General features: G+C 39.4%; 3 protein-coding genes across 3 annotated transcripts; all 3 read left to right on the top strand.

Annotated features, from left to right (window-relative positions):
• Positions 1 to 1,853: 1,853 nt before the first annotated feature.
• LOC124275194 (protein PML-like) lies at positions 1,854 to 6,083 on the top strand. The gene is made up of 8 exons (XM_046710681.1): positions 1,854 to 2,096; positions 2,298 to 2,395; positions 2,632 to 2,758; positions 3,517 to 3,587; positions 3,857 to 3,986; positions 4,821 to 4,891; positions 5,050 to 5,158; positions 5,296 to 6,083. Exons 1-8 carry the CDS (start codon positions 1,913 to 1,915, stop codon positions 6,081 to 6,083), a joined length of 1,578 nt encoding a protein of 525 aa, XP_046566637.1. The 5' UTR covers positions 1,854 to 1,912.
• Positions 6,084 to 6,088: 5 nt separating this feature from the next.
• LOC124275197 lies at positions 6,089 to 7,946 on the top strand. The gene is made up of 3 exons (XM_046710685.1): positions 6,089 to 6,367; positions 6,630 to 6,670; positions 7,102 to 7,946. Exons 1-3 carry the CDS (start codon positions 6,217 to 6,219, stop codon positions 7,348 to 7,350), a joined length of 441 nt encoding a protein of 146 aa, XP_046566641.1. The 5' UTR covers positions 6,089 to 6,216; the 3' UTR covers positions 7,351 to 7,946.
• A 3,426-nt stretch (positions 7,947 to 11,372) lies between these two features.
• On the top strand, positions 11,373 to 16,469 carry LOC124275196. The gene is made up of 3 exons (XM_046710684.1): positions 11,373 to 11,507; positions 12,007 to 12,054; positions 15,641 to 16,469. The coding sequence occupies exons 2-3, from the start codon at positions 12,018 to 12,020 to the stop codon at positions 16,318 to 16,320; spliced, it is 717 nt and encodes a 238-aa protein (XP_046566640.1). The 5' UTR covers positions 11,373 to 11,507; positions 12,007 to 12,017; the 3' UTR covers positions 16,321 to 16,469.
• The last annotated feature ends 4,707 nt before the right edge of the window (positions 16,470 to 21,176 follow it).

Below are 21,176 nucleotides of genomic sequence, written 5' to 3'. Positions count from 1 at the left end.
ACCGAGAAGCTGAAGCGTTAACAATCGTACGACGTCGTAATATGACGCATGCCGTGCCCGGAGTTCGAAAACCGTTCGATCAGCTGTTTTTTGTGTTCACTTTGTACAAATATATTTTACCGACTTTCACTGCTTTATTTTAGCTATTTTATACATTATTGAGTGGTTTGCACACTCAACTTAAACATAATTAATCATTTTATAGCAGTTTTAAACTTGTCAGAATATGTTTCACTGATTTTAAAAATCCAGTCGAGAGGCAGACGCCATTTTGTTTACATGTTATATAGTCCGTCGCGATCTTTAACATAAAATATAATGATGTTTTGTACCTTTAACATGGCGGTAAGATAAATACGTTGTATGCTTCTCCCTCGGGTGACACTGCCACAAAAAGGCCTACATCAGACCGTATTACCCTCGAGAGAAGCATACAACTTATAATGTCCCATGGCACATGTTTTCACTCTTTTTTTGTTCCAAAATGCCTTGCTACAGGAATCAATAGATTTAATGGTATGGTCGAGGAGGTTCGCCTCAAAACAAATCAAAGCTGCTGTTGAACTGATTCCAGATGTCCGAACTATATACCACACAATGATGTGGTGTGTGCATGATAACTGGATATCGGTAGGTCAGAGTGACCTATCTGTCTCCTGCCTCTACATATGAACAACGTTCTGCATTAACTCTGAACTATGAAGATAACGTGAAATCACGGCTGTAACAAGGAGTAGCTTAGTTTTTTCAGTCAGTATATGCTCCGTGTAAGGAATTATTGGATCTGAATACCCTAACACATTGTACACTCAACAGTATCCTCTGAGAGGTGGATTGCCTGAACTCGCATGGTGTGTGAACTAGCCAGGTCAAACTGAAGAGTCCATTTTCCTTTCGAGCGTATAGCAGCTCTATCACATTACCTGTCATTAAACCAGTCAAAACGACATTCATTCGCCCCAATTTATTCGAACAATAACAGTGTGCGTTCCCTTTCAGACACAATAGATATAAGGAGCATGTCAGCTGATGAGATCACATTGCCTCTCGTTAGCGTGGTACACACGTGGACTGCACAACATATAAAAATAAACACGTTGGCTTTAAACAATACCCAACCTTGACTATCCTCTGATTCCATACAGTGGTAATGGCGAAAGCAGCCTCTAAAATTATATACCCACAAGGACAAGCATGTCCTGCACTAAAGGTAGTATCCGCTAGCCAGAGTTGTAGTTTTTGCTGGACGCCAAGTGACCGATTGAACTAAAATGCAATAGCAAGAAAGTGCATTTAATGAGTTTAGAAATAAAAAACTGATTTGCCACGCATAAGTGTACCGATCACAAGTTCTACTTGGAGATAACTGCACTTCGCTTCTTACGCAAGTGATGTCAAGGCTGCTCATTAACATGTGACGCTGATAGCCCTGACAGGATGCTTTGTTTGTTTGCATGTGACATGTTGTACTTTGTGCAGGGGGTGTCTCCCTCAGTTGGGTATATTAGGTCTGAAAGTTCTGGGCTGACGGAGAGGTGTGGAACATCCATCCAGAACCGTCTCCTGTCTTCTGCGACCAACTGTGGCTGTCAGCGAGTGGAGCATTGGACAGGTAAGGCTCAACTGCACTTTATTTCCTATTGCCACTTTATTTGTTTAAGATCCGGGTTAGAATTGGTCTTCAGCAACCCATGTGTGTCGTAGGAGGCAACTAACGGGATTGGGTGGTCAGGCTCATTGACTTGACACATGTCATCGTATCCCTATTGTTCATGTTGTTGATTGTCTAGCTCAGGCGCGATTATTTCAAGAACGCCACCGTACAGATGGACTATTGCTGAGTGCGGCATTACAAAACCAACCAACCAATTAATCCTGGCCGTATTGACTTTGAAATTATCAGAGAAGAATCATGTGTATCTTCAGACAGGCAGACTATGATAGATGTAGACAAGCTGCACCAGAACGACGATGCCAGTTGTTCCTCGAGATTCTGAAGAAAGAAGGAGTCGAAGGGTACAAGGCATTGTGCGCTGCCCTTGATACGTCACAGCCATTTATCAAGGCACAACTTGATGCTACTGCAGCTGAAGAAGGTATTCGAATCCAGGACACATTTCTACGAAATAATTTCATGCACTTTGAAATGTTTCAGGTGGCTCCTTTGAGAAAATATTGAATGTTGATTTCTATATTGAATCAATACAAATAGCCAGTTCACCTTTCACATTTTACTTTTCCCATTTGAGATATCAGGACATATCGATATCATGAATCATTTAATTCTTCTTATTCAGGTGATGAAGATCTCGTCTATGTTAACGTAGACATAATGGAAGACCGGTATAAAGAGGTACTTGCTGAGAAAGATGGAGAGATAGCCGACTTGCGCTCTGTAAGTTACAGCACAATCCTGGCTACTTATCAAGGGAGAACTGCCTTACTGTTGGAACAAACTGAATATTGTGATAATTTGTCAGCAAACATGTGTTACTTTTATAATTTTTCAAAATGGTATTGAATACTAAAATGCAATTTTCAATTATTTCGCAATTGTGTTTCAACACGTAAGGTGTCCCATGTATGTGTATGTGTATGTGTATTTTACCAATCGTTCACGTTTCTTTCCAGTCAGTGCAGAGACAGGAACAAAATCAACAAAAGTCCCTGGACCAGGCTGACCTGAAGGAGACAATTAAGAAGGATAGAGAGGAACACAGGTCACAGATAGAAAAGCAGAATGAGGAAGCTGAAGCCTGTAAGTTGACATTTATGTAATATATCAGAGAAATTACATTTGGTGTAAAGGTTAGGGTGGTGAAAATAACAACTGAATATTTAATCCTTTGCCTATCAACGTTTTGTTTTTGTGTATCAACCAAACATCGAACCGAAGATCGATTCTAACTCGGATTTTCACGGGCACTGTGTTGTTGCTCTGGCAGCGTGGTATAGATTCCGTACCATTAACAAAATGTGACAGTCTGGTGGACAACCGAATCGTCATGAGTGTTATCCTTCTAAAGATATCGTATACTGACGAGACTGTATTGTGTTTCGACTATCATTTTCGTCTTTCGTTTTGCACCGTTCCTGTTTGCAACATTGTACTTTGAGATTCACAACTGCCAGTGCCCAGTTGCCACAAGCTGCATGGGAAGTCTGTGTTCCACATGCACTAGGCTGTGCTTGGGGGTTTGAATCAAACATGGTTATGGTGTGTTTCAGAACCCTTGCTTTTCGTTGTTTTTGAAAAGGTTTCATTTCACTCAAACGCAACGAATATTGAATCAGTTGCTTCACTGCAAGTTTTAACATGTCGTTTAAAGTGCCCATTAAGCACACAAAAGGTTGCATTTACCTGAGAGTATGAATGACCTCACCACGTTTAAGTTCTTTATAACTATAAAATGTTAGGGCATTCCCATACTTTTTGGTTGTAGTATATATACCATACCGACTGTGAAACAATTTATTAATGCCCTGAATGATGATCCTTTGCCTTTCCCATTTCAGTGAAGATGCAGTTGTCAAACTTAAGCAAGGACTTGCAGCACACCCGAGTCAAATGTGAGACGTTAGAAAAGGTGGGAATTTAATCTTATATGGCTATTCATCAAGAGAGAACTTTCCTTTAGTTGCAACAAACTGAATATTGCGGGAATTTGTCTTGCAAGCATGAAGTACTTTTGTAATATAATAAAATGGTAGTGAATACTAAACTTACATTTTCAACAACCTCAACGTTTATACAAAAGAAGAAGTGTTTTCTTTTGATGAATATTCATAAGATGCTCGAACAACGTGTATGTTTGAAGTTCTATGTGTTTTACCGGTCGTTCACGTTTCTTTTCAGTCAGTGGAGAGACTTGAGGATCAAAATCTACAAAAGTACCTGGACCAGGCTGAACTGGAGGAGACAATTAAGAAGGAAAGAGAGGAACACAGGTCACAGATGGAAATGCAGAATGAGGAAGCTGAAGCCTGTAAGTTGACATTCATATCATATACCAGAGAACAAAAATGTGGAGGAAATGTTATGTCAGTGAATATACCAACAAAATATTTAGTCCTTTGCCTATCGAAGGTATTTTTGGTGTAATCTTCAAACCGGCTACTCGCCTCTTATGGCAAGCGTGGATTGCTGATGATCAATTCTAACTCGGATCTTCGCAGTCACCATTGTTGCTCTGGCAGCATGTTATCGATTCCGTAGCATTAACCAAATGTGACTGCCTCGTGGACAACCGACTCGTCATGAGTGTTGCCCTCCTGGAGGTATGGTATACTGAACAATCTGTATTGTGTTTCGATTACCATTTTCATCTTTTGTTTTGCGCCATTCCTGCAACATTTCACTTTGAGGCCTTGACAGCTAAAACACATTGCTTTTATGAACAGACTGTTCGAGTTTCATGCCCATGAGTTAGTTATTGAGTTGAGTTCTACACCGCTTTTAGCAATATTAATCCAGCAATATCTCACATTGTACCCATATGGGGAATCATGCCTCCTTCTGCAGTTTTAACATGAACGGGCCATCTCCGAATCAGGACCTTCAAAAGGAGGAGATGCTTTCCTATGTAATGAAACATTGATTATTTATTTTATTGAAGGTACTTACGTTTTCTGTTAGGAAATGAAGTATGGTATAACTTGCAAGATGGTTTTACATATATGTTTTGATAATGGTGGATGTTCAATGACTGGTTAAAAATGGGTTGTCTATTACAATCAAATATATTGTACCATATACCAGTCTAACTGTGAAACAAAATATCAATGTCCTGAATGATGATCCTTGGCCTTTCCCATTTCAGTGAAGATGCAGTTATCAAACTTAAACAAGGACTTGCAGAACAGTCGGGCAAGATGTGAGACGTTAGAAAAGGTGGGAATGTAATCTTGTATTATGTGTATGTTTTTACACTTTTACAACAGCAACAATTTAACTGAAATTAGAATTAACTTCTAGAACTAAAATGCATTACAACACATGTGATAAGTCCTTGACAGGTGTATATGATGCAGTGATAATCGTCGTTACAGAGATTACGAGACGAACAGGAGGCATACGATGCTCTAGTGGGTGCTCCAAGGTCACAGTCTCCAGACAGGATGGACAATACAGAGCAAGTCCAACATGCAGGGCAAATGGGTGAAGGAACAGCCTTTCTTATAACTAAAATGGTTACAAACACGATGACATCCTAAAGAATAATGCAAGCTTGAGTAAATTACCCTATATCTGTTCGATTTATTTTTATCCCTGATGTGTTACTTTTCTGCCACCAGGTTCTGGGGAGAGAATGTGCCAATTTTCAACTCAGTCATGTTGTGATGGGAGTCAGCTTCGTCTTCTTCCATGCCTTCATTCTGCCTGCAAGCCATGCCTTGATCACCAAGCTACACAGGCGGAAGAGAATTGCATACACTGTCCTTCCTGTGGCCTTGACTTCACCATGGAGAAGACAACGGTAGATCATGTCAGGCGCAATGAAGCTGCCTATAAAGTCAACGTTGATGGTGAGATGAAATGCAGCTACATCGATGAGGATCATGATGCAAAGGCAGTGGTGTACTGTCACGAATGTGATGACAAGCTCTGCTCCGACTGCCATAAACACCACGACACGCCGAAACGGAATCGAAATCACAGAGTGACTGAGATTGACCAGTCAACGAATATCCCTAAGAGGCAGTGGCTGAAGGAGGCTAGTTGCAGAGACCACCCTGACAACAAACTGCAGCTGTATGACCACACATGTAAGAAGACAGTCTGTCTTATATGTGTGCATGGGGCCCACAAAGATCACAAGAATGAAGACCTGTATCAGGCCTATGACGTAGCGAAGGGTCAGCTGGAGGAACAAGTGAAGAAACAGCAACTTAAATTGGAAGATGTCACTGGCAGGATGAAAACTGTCACAAGCCACCAAACTGAACTGCGAACTACACAGAGAAGACTGGAACAAGTTGCGACTAAAGTTTGCAAAGGTGTTGCTGCAAAGCTGCTTCATCGACAGAGACAACTCATCGAGGAAATTCAAGTGAGTCTACAGTCCCCATACAGAATGGTATGACACTTTACATGGCGTCCATACTTCTATAGTATCAACGATAGACTACACCCAGAGAACACTTGAATCTACAAGACGAGATGAGCTGATTACTCTCACAGATGTACTGCAGACGAAATGTGATGAAAATCTGAAGATGAAGCTTCCAGAAGATGACACACGAGCCACGAGAATCCTTCTTACCTTTCAAGGTCAGAGAGCCCTGGAGGAACTTATCAACACATTTGGTGGTCTCGCCTCCAGTCTCAACATGGATCATATTCCAGATTCTCAGCCTACTTCACAAGGTGAATATATATAAAGACAATTTACGTTTAGATAATACTCACGAGAATGGACCAGTTTGACTTACTGAATTGAGTCTTTACTTTTATGACTCATCCAATTTGAATAGCTTTACTTAAAACAGAGTGCCTGTTAATCTGTAGTAACGGAACACGTATCCAAAGAATATAATTCGTTTAATTGGTTCAGTTGTTAATATACTTTGTAAATAGAAAGTCAATTGCCAATGACAAATTTAATAGATCAGGTCTGTATTTTTTTCAGAGTTGATGACGATGACATTGAGAGAACGACAAGCCAACGAGGTAATATGTTGTTTGCAAAACGAAACCTTATACTATTTGTATTTGACTTTATATTAATAATGATAATCATAGGTACATGGATTGGTTCTCATCAGGAAACGTCAACCCAACTTCTATACTGCATCTTGTAATGTCATGTGAAAGTAAATATAGTCTCTATATATACTCAAACATATATGTGCGTGCGTGTGTTTTTATTTAGACAAACAAAATGTCAGACGGTAGAAAACGTGGGAATTTGATCATATATAATGGCTATTTATCAAGATAGAACTTCCCCTTAGCTGCAACAAATTAAATATTATGTGAACTTGTCCTGAAAGCATATCTTACTTTTATAATATATTAAAATGAAGCAGAAGTGTTTTTTCGTGAATATTCATCAAATGTTCCAACTAGGTGCATGTATGAGGTTCATGTGTTTCGTGCAGGAGACAATTAAGAAGGAAAGAGAGGAACACAGGTCACAGACAGAAAAGCAGAATGAGGAAGCTGAAGCCTGTAAGTTGACATTTATATTATATACCAGAGAAAATACATGTGGAGTAAATGTTATGTTTGTAAGAATAAGAACTGAATATTTAGTCCTTTGCCTATTAATGTTTTGTTCTCGGATCTTCATGGGCATTGTGTTGTTGCTCTGGCAGCGTGGTATAGATTCCGAAGATGCATTTATGTGAAATATCAGGGAAATATTTAGAGTGTCAATATTATGTTAGTGAAGATAGCAACAAAATATTTACTCTGTTGCTGTCAGTCAAAACAAATTCATTGTTACTCATTAACATGAGACTAGGACAGGCATTAAAAGAAGGGTGGCGTAAGTATCCTTCTGCAATGGGACCTTACGTCCTTGCATTGATACAAACTGTGTACACCAAGCTGGGCGAGCCTGTGAGGTGGAAGCAATACAGGGTGTATCTGGACGCCGGGGTCGGATGGTGTGCTCATACAGTCGTGTTTGGAATTATCGACTCTCAACTGTTCTGGCATTTTGGTATCAATTCCGTAGATGCACCAAACAAATTTGATTGTCTTGTCTAATGGACATGAGCTATGCCCTGCTACTGATATCGTATACCAAAGAGACGGTGTCGTGTTTCGATTATTGTTAACCCTTCTGTATCTTTTGTTTGGCACCATTTCTGTTTACAACATTCTACTGGACGTTGTTTTTTATCAATGAATGATAACCTATTACAGTTATTTACAATGTTTTTTTATGAGCAACCCCATGCGAACAAACGTATTAGGCATCAGGATCTTCTTCGTGCTACACTTCCTGTTAAATCTAGTTGAGGAATAGTTTAACTTGCAAGTTTATCTACCTATGTTGTCACTATTAATTGTGTTAAATGCACTATGGCTGGTAAACAATGTAACCCCCTGGATGCCACAGGGACATATATGTCCTTCCCCTTCAACCCTCAATTTGAAGTCGAATAAAAATCAAAATATCCCACGCACACAAATACACTTCACAGTTTCGAATTCTGCGGGAAATTTCCTGTTTCTTGATACCATCCACTATTATTTTAGACAAAGCTCAAGTGCTGAAAATGACCTTTCAAAATAGGCTTCATCGAAAATGGCGACATTTTTGACACAGTATGAAATCGCGATTCACAGCGTTATTTGCTGTATGTTTTGAAATGTGAAAATCGGATAATTACTGTGAGTATTGAATTTCAAAAATAACATATTTATGATCACTGATATCAGTTTTACATGAAATCGCTAATTATAATTCTGAAACGTTGCCGATGAATCTAGAATCGGTTGGGATGTTTTCGAAAATGCACTTACACGAACACCGTAGAGCGCTTTCCGCCATATTGGATAGTGTTTACAAAATCACGTTTCGCGAAGGCCGGTATTGAGACGCCTATTACATCACGTATATTTCATATTCAGCTTCGAAAAATGCATCACTGAATTCCCCATACATTTTAGAATCAATTTGAAACTGGTCTGTGTCACCAATAATAACTGTCTAGATAAAATGAGACGAAACATATTGGGTGTGAAAACGAACGCTGTGCTTGAAAGACTGCGTTTGTGTGAAATGTAAACAAAGACAAATTCCGATTTTACACTGCGTAGCATTTTCTGAAATTTTTCAACATTCATCCGTCTATTCATTGCTTGCAATGGCTCAATACCTTTAGAATATACATGGAAAGAGTATCGTAGCAAGAAATAGGAAATTATAAATAGATACAATGCAATGATTTGATAATTCATAAGAAATTGTCAAAGTTTCCGTGCAGCGTGACGCCATGACTGACGCCAAATCACGCAGAACGACAACGGTAATTATCTGCATTTCTGTCCTTTTCTCTTACGTATAGTGAAAACGATAAAAACATATAACAATACACAGATAGTCAGAATCATTCTGATTACTTACATCTCATATTTATGTACAAACGATCCCTGAATCAGTGGAAGGGTCCTCGCAAAATCCTGTGTACCCTTGTCAGCAAAGCCGCCATTTTGTAAGAAATCGGTCAGCGGTAGTGATGTCATACGTCAACATTGTTCTACATATTAGGCAATTTCTTTGAGGTGAAGGTCGGTTGAACAAGAGTAAACACAATCGCCATATCCTTCCGATTACACTGTCAGTATTATGATGTATATTTTGCGGATAGTTCGGATACTTTTTCATGAAACTGACTTCAGTATCTACATTTAGCCTTGTTCAATATCATATCATACGTGCATATAGGGTTTACGGTGTTTTATTCTTTGAAAGTTTTTGATTGTTTGAATCATATTTACATAAGAAATTGACATATTTATTGCAATACACCATATTCTAAACCTTTACACAAGTGTTAGAAGATCAAACGTAGCCATAACTGCAACTACTTTAGTTCCTATGATGTACAATATTCAATTTATTTGGACTAATATTGCAATTTCATATGAACAGGTTAATGAACGGTGATATAATTCAACCTTATATGCAAAACTGATAATATTAATGACAATGATTTATATATGGTATGAAATGTATATGCACACATATTTAAAGGAATTGTCTTGTTCATTGCATAATTTTGTGTCGTTTTATAGACAAAAGAATGATGCATATAGATCGGCAAGGTGCGCGTTTGTTGGAAACGTTTTATGATTCTCTATCATTGTTTTCGATAATATATTCAATTCATATTCGATTAAATAATATTGTGATGACAGGATATCAAACTCTAACTATATTTATACGAAAATTGTTGAAAAATATATATACCATCTCATGTGTTAATTCGGACAAATCTTATATCCATATTCTAATATATAGTTCCATATATAAAAAGCTATCTTTTTGCATCTTTCATTGCATTCGTATGAAGAGAAATAGCTTCATAATCATAAACAAACACAATTCTTATCCCAAACAAAATATTCGGGTGTTGTGAAATATTATTTTTATTTACGTTAAATTGATGCCAAACAGGTGCGCGTGTTGTTCACAATAAGATACGCTGTCAAACTGTCTAATTGTTGATATATTCAGGACACTATTTAAATGGAAAAATCAGTCATTTTATGTTTTGTCTAAAGAGTGTTAAATTCTGACATAGAAGTCTAGACCTTTTATACAATTAATGGAAATTAAGTAGAGATATATACTAATCAGCATACCAATGTCGTCTTTTTTTTCCGACGTCGCAAAATGCATAAAACAAGCGATGACGTCAACTAAAATGTTGTATTATTTTCAGCAATTTCGTTACATTTGAAGATATGGCTAGTACTCTGGTAATAACGATGCAAAATTAGTCAAATTACATCTACACAAACAGGAGAATATGGGAATCTAAGAACTAACTTATATATCGGATAGGGCCATTCAAATCGCTATTACGTGCTTTCACATGTAATACGTTGTCATCTTTTCTTATAAATTGTGAAACTACCAAAGCGCATCCGTTCACATTGGGGAACTTTGAATTGGAATAGTGTGGTTCACCATGAATATAAAATAACGAAAATATAGCGTCCGTATCCACAACAAATTCTCTCCAAGTGATCTGAGTTACATTGACCTAGTGTTACGCATAACGGAGTTATGCCCCCTTATCATTATACGTGTATGACCTCTCTGTCGTCGTTTGACGTCATAGAAGAAAATACATTTTTGACATTTATTGCGAGTCATTTTTAATGTTGAGCGTATAACGTTATGCACAAGCACATAAACCCAATTCATATACACTTATGTCGTTCAGATATCAGGCTGTATTTTCTTCGCTCACACTTTCCGTAAAGATGCCCCATTAAAAAATTCGTAGCACAGTGCTTTTATCGGTGCGCGATAAAAAGCGGAGAAATTTACTGTTTTTAACGCATAACAAAAATTTGGACAACATTTAGCAAGGTCTATTTCTCAAACCGCCAAGGTAGTTGCACTTATATTTATACCAACGGATAGGAAATTTAATATTCTACATTTCTGTGTAATTTTATAGCCTTACGTAGATCCAGGACCACGCGAGAGCAATTCTCGCACAACGTTCACTTTTCAAAGCGTATGAAAATGTGCGCCTGAAAAAAAACTCGGCAGCCAGGGGGTTAACTGAGTGCAAGTTCTGTAACATAAAGGTATCTAGGTCATAACTCCAAATCTCAGTCACAAGTATTTTTGGCCTGGACCTGGATAAACACACAGACACCATCAATAATATCTGAATATGGGTTCTCTGAATTTAAGTCTTTTTCAAAGCAGTTTTTATGCATTAACGTATCAATATGTTACACCTTTATTTTTAGCTCATAATCGGAGGATTCATCCCCAGTGAGACAATTCCACGTGGTATTACCGTGAAAGGTATGTACACTCTGATATTATTTTCGTTCTTGTGTGAGTCACGGATCTACCAGTAGGGAATGACATTCTTTCTCTGTTCTCAAACACCGGGTATGCTCACTGATTGTTATCAATCCGCTCATAAAGTTTCTCTGCTATTTTGTCTTGAGGATCCAATGGAATCTCTTGTTCATCATAAATAGCGTTTTCAACAACTGCATGCTTGAAGTGTCCAGGTCATTTAAATTGACGATTCCCACCTGTATTACACTGTTGTTGATGTTGTTGATGTTGACGTTAAAACAATTATCTGTGATGAGCATCAACTTGTGACACGATGATCGAGGGAAAACAATGTATGTATGTATGTATGTATGCGTGCGTGCGTGCGTGCGTGCGTGCGTGCGTGCGTGCGTGCGTGCATGCATGCATGCATGCATGCATGTATGTATGTATGTATGTTTTCACACCTTATCTTTGTTCAGAAACAAATGTGATGTTTTAACCTCTTCTTTAACAGGCTATGTTACAATGCACACCATAAGAGAGGACCGCAGTGCTGTCATCTGTAAGTAAATCTTGATCATTCTGAGTACGCCATACAGACCTCTGATGGAGGAGAGTGTAACTTTGCTCAGCAGACATAGTTTTCTCTGAGGTTTTCATGAAGTAGTGAGTGAGTTTTGTTTTCCGCCGCTTTTAGCAATATTCCAGCAATATCACGGCGGGGGACACCAGGAATGGACTTCACACATTGTGCCCATGTGGGGAATCGAACCCGGGTCTTCGGCGTGACGAGCGAACGTTTTAACCACTAGGCTACCTCACCGCCCCCTTTCATGAAATAAGTAACTTGCTCGGCAAAATACACATATCCGATATCACATTTGTTGTATCCTAATAATATATATCACTAAATTGACTACACACTGAATAAAGGTCAATAACAGGTTGGCCCTCACACAATGCAAAGTAACAAAATCCGATGAAGCCAGGAGTAATGACGACCTTTTAATGACGTCCGTTGTAATTTTACAATGTAGAACAATGTTGACATCTTTGATACCGTTATTTGTGATAGGATTATAACCCCCCAATTCAGACATTTTGAAATAATATATTTAGACGCTACGCCAGATAGATTTCTTGTGGATGTTCAGTTTTCACTCACTATTGGATACAGCTTTACGATTGGTTACGTCACTGACACTCCACGCGTTTTACGAAATATCAGCGAGCCATCCTACTATAGTTCTTGACGACCCGGATTAGAAACTGGTTTCCAGCAAGTCATGGTTTAGAGGTCGCAAGAAGGATCGAGTTGTCCGGCCACCTGGCTTGGTCGATTTCGTTGCATCCCAGTTTCGGGATTCTCATGATTGTTTGGTTCAGGTTCAATTATTTACAGACCTCTGCCATATGCCTGTAAATCATTGCGGAGTGCAGCGATAGACAACAAACACTACTAAACCATCACCACAGGTCAATGACAACGGGTTGAACGTAACTAACAATGAAGGCACTGGATATTCCTTCTACACCTAACTATGAGATCCAAGTTAACTTACAAACCTTTAGCTTTGACAAATAACTATAAGTTAGTCAGCGAGTCAAACTGCTGCCCATGTGGGGAATCGATCCCAGGCCTTCACCCTGACGGGGAAAGGCTTTACGCACTCACTAAAGTACTGTCGGAAATAGAAAACAACCTCTTTTTTCGTATTTATATCTACAATTTATGTAGTTATTATGTGAAAGTGTGAAATATATGTTGAACTAAGTTCGGCCTAACTACAGTCTCAGTGGTAGAGCGATGTGAAACGTAGAAATAGGATTTTACTGAGGAGAGTTTAGTGCAGAAATGAGCAAGGCGCATTGTTTCAAAGTCCAAAGCTATCTATTTGAAACAGACCATGACTTTATGCAAATTAGTGTGCGACGATATTGTATTACAAAGGACACTTTTTAAATGCCAATTTCCAAATTAAACTAAGTTTCATTATAAACAATAGCTGGCGTAAACAATAATAACTTTAATGCTGAAACTATTAAAGATGTAGCTGCCATGGAGTCTCACTATCACTATAAAAAGAAACAGGTAGGAGGGGACGTCTCAAACGGTGTGTCAGGACGGTTGTCTGACTGAGTTTAGCTTTACGCCGCTGTTAGCAATATTCCAGCAATATCACGGCGGGGGACACCAGAAATGGGCTTAACACATTGTGCCCATGTGGGGAATCGAACTGGGGTCTTCGTAGTGACGAGCCAACGCTTTAACCACTAGGCTACCCCACCGCCCAAGGGGACGGTTGTCACAGACGGTGGTTTGGGTCGGGCTGGGGGATAGAGATATCAGCTGAAATAAGATAACCCTTTAGGGGAAATAACCTGGGGAAGCAAGTGGCATGTCATAACAATTTACAAATAATATGCAGTCCTGTCGATCACCGGGTGGCCATGCCACGTATACATTTCGAGACATTTAAAACGATGGCTGATTTAAGCTTTTCTATGGGTATCGTACTCTTTTATATATCTCAACATAAACTTTATGATAGAAAGACACGTAAGATATTAATCAATAGATGAGACAGATTCAACATGAGAAAGCATAAAACATCTTTGAGATGACCCCTTGTGTCCGTACGCAGCACATGCATTTCATTCCAGGTGAGTCGACGGTCCGTCGTCATACCTGGCTGAGCGACCTAATCGCCATCTATAGTCTGATCTATTGTTTTCAGCAGCTATTGGTAAGTTTTGCCCGATTTTAGGAGTAAACATGCTTTTCTGGATATCCTATTACGCATTCCACCGGAGGTCCAGTTTGGCCGAAATTTGTTTTTTTGCGATATATGCTGTTTGCAATAGTGTAAATTTTAGGGATACTGAGTGATAGGCTAAAACAGTTTGTTTTTTTTCTATCTCCGCCAGTACTTTAAATAGTCTACACCGCCTCCCCACGCCTTAGAATGATCGATCTTCAGTAACCCATGCTAGGAAGCGACTATCGGGGCGGGTGGCCAGGTTCGCTGACTTGGTTCACACATGTCGTCGTATCCCAATTAAGCAGATCGATGCTCATGTTGTTGATCATTTGATTGTCTGGTCACGAATCCATTATTTACAGTCCGCCTGTAGTTGGAATATTGATGAGTGCGGCGTATGTATGTGCATCACTTGTAAAACCTCTTTTTAATCACTGCGTTATTTTCTAAAACAGTAGTTTCAGTGGTGAAAAGAAGGAGAGAATGTGACAAAACATATTTTATTATATGCCGTTTTAAGAGAACTGCAGAACCAGTAAATATGTTGGAAATGCCTATATACTGACTTTGTCTGAAATTGTTTCACTACAGTTGTAACGTACAAACGCCCCCCAAATAGTTCATTCTATATAGACAGTGTATTTCAGTCAGCAGGGTTAAATATTTATATGTACGTTTCCGCGTTTATTATATATTGTATTGATTTATTATTATGCTGCAGTATTTTAGTGAGCGCATTAGAAACAGTGATTGTATTGGATCATTTATTTAATTAAATCGTTTGTAGTCCGTGTCATTCACAAATACGTATCTCAATCAACACACACGACCGGACAATTACCTTCCCCACACAGCGAGTGTCTTAAAACAGTGTTCAGTGATTGAAGCGGACGTAGAAGTTACCGGTTCACGTTCTGTCTGTTGAACACTCAAATGTAAAAATATCACCATACAGCAATACTACCTGTCTTATTCTCTACTATTTTGTGTGATATGAGTTTAGAATATCTATGGTTATAGATTTATAGTGAAATGATGTTGAAATATTCCCATAATTAGGCAGCAGTAGTGTCTATTTCTGACCGCCGTCACAACAAACTAGGTCAAACTCAGCTGGGTGAAAAAAGTATTTAAACCAGTGTTTATTTGTTTACCAATGCATGTAGAAATGTATGTCAAACAATTTAAATACCCATCTGGATAGTATCATGTCGTTATTATTACTATCTAGGGCACGAGGATCTTTGTATTTACAGACGGACGAAAATGACAGCCGATCATTTAGTGCGCTGTTTTTGAATCACCAACACGGGACAAACAATACAATGATATATTGTAGGAAATACAGTTGCTAAACTCAATAAAATAACAATTGTATATTTCCAGGTCCTAAACTCCAACTGGACGCTGGTCGAGCCAACACACGCTACTGCCATGTTACTACAGACGGGGAGCTGGCCAACTCACCGCCCGCCACACAACACACGGACAGTGGCAGACTACAGAGATTGTACGGCACGTGTAGCTCTACCCCTATCCCCCTTCCTCCATCCCCCTCTAGTGTCACCCCAGTCCCCCACACAACACGATACTGGGAGACCAACACCAGGGTGGATGTGGTGGGTAGACGGTGGTGTCCTGTCCTGGAGGTGGGTGTGGGGGAGGAGAGCCAGGTAGACAGTGGGAGGTTTGTTTGTGACCAGCGCCGCTCCTGGTGTGTCAGTGTATGGAGCTGTGACACACACCGGGGGAGTGTCTGTACCAGGGTGTATCTGGCGGGGGAGCAGGGGAAGTGTTACAGAAACACAATGTCTGTCACACCCGGCACACAGGCCACCCTCCACTATGGCGTTGTGTTGGATGTCGGGAGGGGTAGAATAGGATTTATTGACGTAGACAGGTCGGTTGTTTTAGGGAAAGTTGATGTGGAGTTCAAGGAGGATCTTCTCCCTGTGTTTGCTGTCTGTCCCATCAGTCGCTACACAGTAAACATGAAGGTAGTCAGTGGGGAGGAGATCCTCATGTCTGACATCAAGAAATCACTCATTAATGAAGCCCTGGCCTAAGAAATAAGCTAAACATGACCCAGTGTAAACTTGTAAATATCACACATCAACTTTATCAGACAAATTCAATACAACAGAACTGAAAGAAGCGGACATAGAAGTTACCTGTTCATGTGTTGTATGTTGTGTACAACAATGTGACAAAGTTAGCTAAATATGTCGGTTTTCTACATGACAGTTTTCATTTGTGTACTAGCAGCATTTTACATCCACACAAAAGTATTGTTATGATTATTATTATGTGATAACTGACCAGTTTATGAAACATTTCATACATTTCTGGGACATGTCACAACTAACAACTGAAAACAAAAACTGTTTCAAATCATGAATATCTTGACATATTTCGTTTCCACTCTGTAAAATAAATATTTTAAATACTCATTTGTAGAGGGTAGAAATTAAAACATAATATTTGTAGCTGTAAAATAGACATGTTGATATCAGTTCAGTGAGACAATGAAAGTGATTGAAGCGGACATATAATGTCCCAGTTTAAATGTTGCATGGTACTTGTTTACAGAACGGAAATTTTGTTACTGAATAGGGTTTTTTTTAATCAGTCCTGTTGTGTGTAGAAAGGATTTTGGTTCCCCGCAAAGGGTTGGCTTTGTGGGGTTTCTTGGTCAATTTATTTGCACAAATAATACAGTATTTTGGGCGTTTGCGTATAAAAATTCAAAATGTGCAACATTATAGCCCGTTATGGAGATTTAAATGAGTTATTGATAGTTGAGTGTGAGTTACTGTCGTGAAGCACTGGGTCTGTCTCTTACGGTGGGGTGGGCAGAGATGGGTCAGGGGCTGATGTGTACAGCTTTTTGAGAAAGGGGGGTGCACACTGGTTAGAAATGGAAGGGGGTGGGGGGTTGCACACTTCATTTTCCCGAGAGTTTGTATGGTCATTTAATACACTTTCAGGACACAAGAGGGGGTCGCAACCCTGCACATACACACACCTCCCCAAACCAACCACCCCCCTCTGGATCCGCCTATGTGGATGTGCCACGAGCTTTAAGCCAATTCTAATGCCAGGCTTTATGATTACACAATACCAATCTATATTTGTGGCCAGTTTCTGTATCCAAATTCTGCCTTTATCACCATGGCATAACTTGATACTCAATAACTGCAGCCAACCCCCCGCTATATTGTACTCAGATCTGTCTTAGTAATTTACAAGGTATACCCAGTGGGGTAAATCATCACCTAACTCCCGCTGTTAAGAACTACTTGTATTTAAGTGGTATGTCAAGTCGACAGGTCAACTGTTATTACATGTTATTTAATGTATGTAATACTACATATATCAGTGCCAATACTTTACATTTTTCTTTATATTTTTCTATGAATTATCAATTTTGTTTATGCAATGTGACCCCAAACTACGTTGCTTTATAAAAATCTGTCGAGAGGTTGAATGACTAATCTTTCACGGACTAGTGTGCATCTTTAGATTCTGAATAACTGTCATTTATAAATCTCAAAAATATTTGTTGACCTGTGAAATATATCATCCATTTAACACAGGTTTTCATTATAGACGGTTGACAATGGTTGGTGGTGTCAGTAATAATCTAGATTAATTTTACAGAAAAATCATTACAATCTTGCCTCTTACATTGTTGCAGCTGTTTTATGTAAACACCACGAAGCTGCCCATGTTGTGTATCGTGTAACCAGAATTAGTTAAAGAAACTGTAAACATTGGCAGATTTATTCTCTTAATCGGTCGCAGTATATCTCCAGATAATTGCACCTTGTGTAATATCCCTCAAGATTGTTGCATTGATATAACTCTCACTTATTTGTTCTGCACTGTGACACTGCTCCAGCCTATCTGAAGGTCCTCCTCACTCCCTATCTCCCTGCCCGTAGACTCCGTTCATCTGATCAACTCCAGCTCTGTGTACCCGTCACGGGGACAAAGTTAGCTAGCCAGGCTGTTTCTGTTGTGACTCCAACTCTGTGGAACAGCCTCTCTCAAATCCGCTGACTCTGTTCAGTCATTTCGCCGCGACTAGAAAACCTATCTCTTCAACCAGTAACTCTGTTTAATTTATTTCAAATTTTGTGAAGCACCACTGAGCAGCCAACCGATGGACATTAGGCGCTGTACAAGTGCATTATTAGGGCTCCTTGCTGCTAAGCAGGAGACCTATTGTAATTACTAATGTTTTTATTAGGTCTTCAGACGACAGTCTGGAAGACCTACTATTATTATCCGAATGTTCTTCTTATTATTATTATTTGTACAAATTTTGTACCCGCTCCCCTGACCTAACCGCTGGGTCGATTTTTATGAAACTTTCAGGGATGATAGCCTGTATGCTGAAATTGATACAATGTTGAAAAAATCCCGACTTGCGGCTTCCGGTAAGGGCAGACAACCCAAAATGTCGAAATCTTTGCACCTGAATAACTCAAAAACTATAAGAGATAGATTGACCACATTTTCACTCAATGTAGACAACATCATTCCCCGTCGATTCAACACATACCGGAAGTTGGCCGGCAGGTCAAATTTTCCGCTATTTTGAAAAAACTGAATTTTTTGCCGATTTTCACGATTTGATGGTGCCCGTCTTTAAAAATCTTCTTCTCCAGAACGGCATATAGTACAATCGCGTTCGATACACCGTTGGAAAGCCAACACGCTGGACACCTTAATTTGTTCAAGGCATGTTTATTTCTTGAAGTGTTTTGGAGTTATCGCCCTTGAAAGTTGGTGAATTTTTTAAGACGCATTTTCATAGGGTTAAGAAAAAGGTCTCAACTCTGCGAAAAATCTATGTATTTCATTTTTCGAAGTACCATCCTCTGGGTAATTGGATGGGAAACATTTTTGCTTCACATCATGGTTATGAAAAAATCAATAATAACGTCACCATTACGACACAAACACAGCCTTCGCGATTTTGCACATTTCCGCACTTTTTTGACGGTGCCTGTGTTTAACAATCTGCTGCTCCTGAACAGCAAATGGTACAATAGTGTTCTATATATCGTTTTAAAGCCCACACTCCGGACTACTTAGGTTGTTCAATGCATGTCGATATCTTGAATAGTGTCGGAGTTGTTGCACTTGGAAGTTGGTCATTTTTTGGCAAATCGCATGTTTCTAGGGTTCACAGCTCTGCGAAAACACAATGGATTTCCTTTTTGAAGGTACCACACTGTAGATAATAAAATATGGAACAATTTTGCTTCACATTGTTATTATGTAAAAGTCAATAGTTACGCCACAATTACGCCACAAACAGTGAGGGACATGAGGATTGCGCATTTTTTTCAGTTGTGAGATAGCTGGTGGAAGTGTCGTAAAATCTAGCACCACAGCCCGTGTCCTGGTTTTCCAGTGCCCACAGAAATAGTTTCCTCTTTAACAGGCCGTAACTCTGTTGTTCATAGGTCTACATTCAAAAGAATTAGTGTTCTGGAATTGCCAGGATGTGATCTCTCCAGCAGTCTGCAACATGTACCAGTAATCGCTCTTATAGTATATGTTTTTCTGCAGTTTGTGAATTTTCCGTTTGTGTCAGAAGCATTGAATCAATGCCAAATTATCTATTCATTACGTTGTCATTTAAAAACAGAAAAAGTCATAGCACTAAATTTAAGTTGAGTTGAGTTGAGCTTTACGTCACATCGGCATTTTTCCAGCCATATAGTGACGGGAACAAGTTTGCATTAGTAAATATTGTAAGTACATACTCGGAATGAGTTTTGTTTCAAAGACATTTATTGATTACATTGTCATTCAAAAGCAGAAAAGTCATAGCATCAAATTTAAAGGCTGGCGGTTTGTTACATTTCATAGTTACAATTTATGGTTGTTACATTTCACAGTTACAATTTATGATACAGATCAACTTCCCTCAGGTAGTTCAGTCCCTTGCAGGCGATAAGTCCACGCATTCAAGCAGAATATGCTTGACGGTGAACACCTCATCGCAAGAGACACACATGGGGGGGTCCATCCCCATCCGTTTTCAGCAGATAGTCATGTGTAAATCGACTGTGGCCAATACGACATCGTCGTAAAATTACCTCATCACGTCTTGACTGACAACCCAAGTAGGTATAACCGATTGTTGAAGCAGGCAGTTTGTTAGTCACATCAAACAGTTGAAATTTATAATACAGATAAACTTCAGGTTGTTCACTATCAGATGAGCGCTCACGCGGGAGAACAGACATCTCCTATAAAGAGACTACCACTGTAAAGCGTGGTCCACGTGCAGATATGGGAGACGATGTGAATTTCACCGACAGATGTAATTGACAATGACAAGGAGCTGTCAAATCTGAGTTGGAACGTCATCCAATGCCCACAGAAATAGCGTTACATCGGCATTATCCTAGCCATAGAGCGTCGACAACAAGTTTGCATGAATAAACATTGTAAGTACAGAGTGAGATATGAGTTTTATTTCAAATTGTTTTTTGAATGGGTGTTTAACAAATGCACTATATACACACATAAATCTATGGTTGTTTCACAAGTGCAGTATATGCACATACGTGTATGCCTCAGATAGCTAGGATCACGGCAATTCCAGAACACTAATCGTTCGGACCGTAGACGGCGGAGCTACAGACAGTTAAAGAAAGAACTATACCTTCGATGGAACTACTTAAAAGGTGCATGACCCCCGCGACCCCGGCTGCATTTCACCGATCCGCTCTCGTCTCAAAAACGTGTTCTCCCATGGTTTGGGACGCTTTCTAGCCCTTCAATACACTTCAATCACCCGTAACCCCGAGAGTTAAAATCGACGGTCCAGCTGGCGTCCAAAGAAACGGTAAAAGTGAAGGTAGCCACGGAGGGGTGTATGGGGAGGTCTGAAGACCGT

The sequence above is a fragment of the Haliotis rubra genome, unplaced genomic scaffold, assembly GCF_003918875.1.
Source record: "Haliotis rubra isolate DU_JTF1 unplaced genomic scaffold, ASM391887v1 Scf1992, whole genome shotgun sequence".
Lineage (NCBI taxonomy): Eukaryota > Metazoa > Mollusca > Gastropoda > Lepetellida > Haliotidae > Haliotis > Haliotis rubra.
The sequence above is the reverse complement of the archived record's forward strand: the minus strand, read 5'-3'. Positions and strand labels throughout refer to the sequence as shown.

Excerpts from the sequence above, each read along its gene's own strand:
- LOC124275194 (XM_046710681.1), top strand. The coding sequence starts at position 1,913 with ATGTGTATCTTCAGACAGGCAGACTATGATAGATGTAGACAAGCTGCA. Across the intron at positions 3,588-3,856 it reads AATGTGAGACGTTAGAAAAG|TCAGTGGAGAGACTTGAGGA; the intron begins GTGGGAATTTAA and ends GTTTCTTTTCAG. Across the intron at positions 5,159-5,295 it reads CCAACATGCAGGGCAAATGG|GTTCTGGGGAGAGAATGTGC; the intron begins GTGAAGGAACAG and ends TTCTGCCACCAG.
- LOC124275197 (XM_046710685.1), top strand. The coding sequence starts at position 6,217 with ATGAAGCTTCCAGAAGATGACACACGAGCCACGAGAATCCTTCTTACC. Across the intron at positions 6,368-6,629 it reads TTCTCAGCCTACTTCACAAG|AGTTGATGACGATGACATTG; the intron begins GTGAATATATAT and ends TATTTTTTTCAG. Across the intron at positions 6,671-7,101 it reads GAGAACGACAAGCCAACGAG|GAGACAATTAAGAAGGAAAG; the intron begins GTAATATGTTGT and ends TGTTTCGTGCAG.
- LOC124275196 (XM_046710684.1), top strand. The coding sequence starts at position 12,018 with ATGCACACCATAAGAGAGGACCGCAGTGCTGTCATCT. Across the intron at positions 12,055-15,640 it reads GGACCGCAGTGCTGTCATCT|GTCCTAAACTCCAACTGGAC; the intron begins GTAAGTAAATCT and ends GTATATTTCCAG.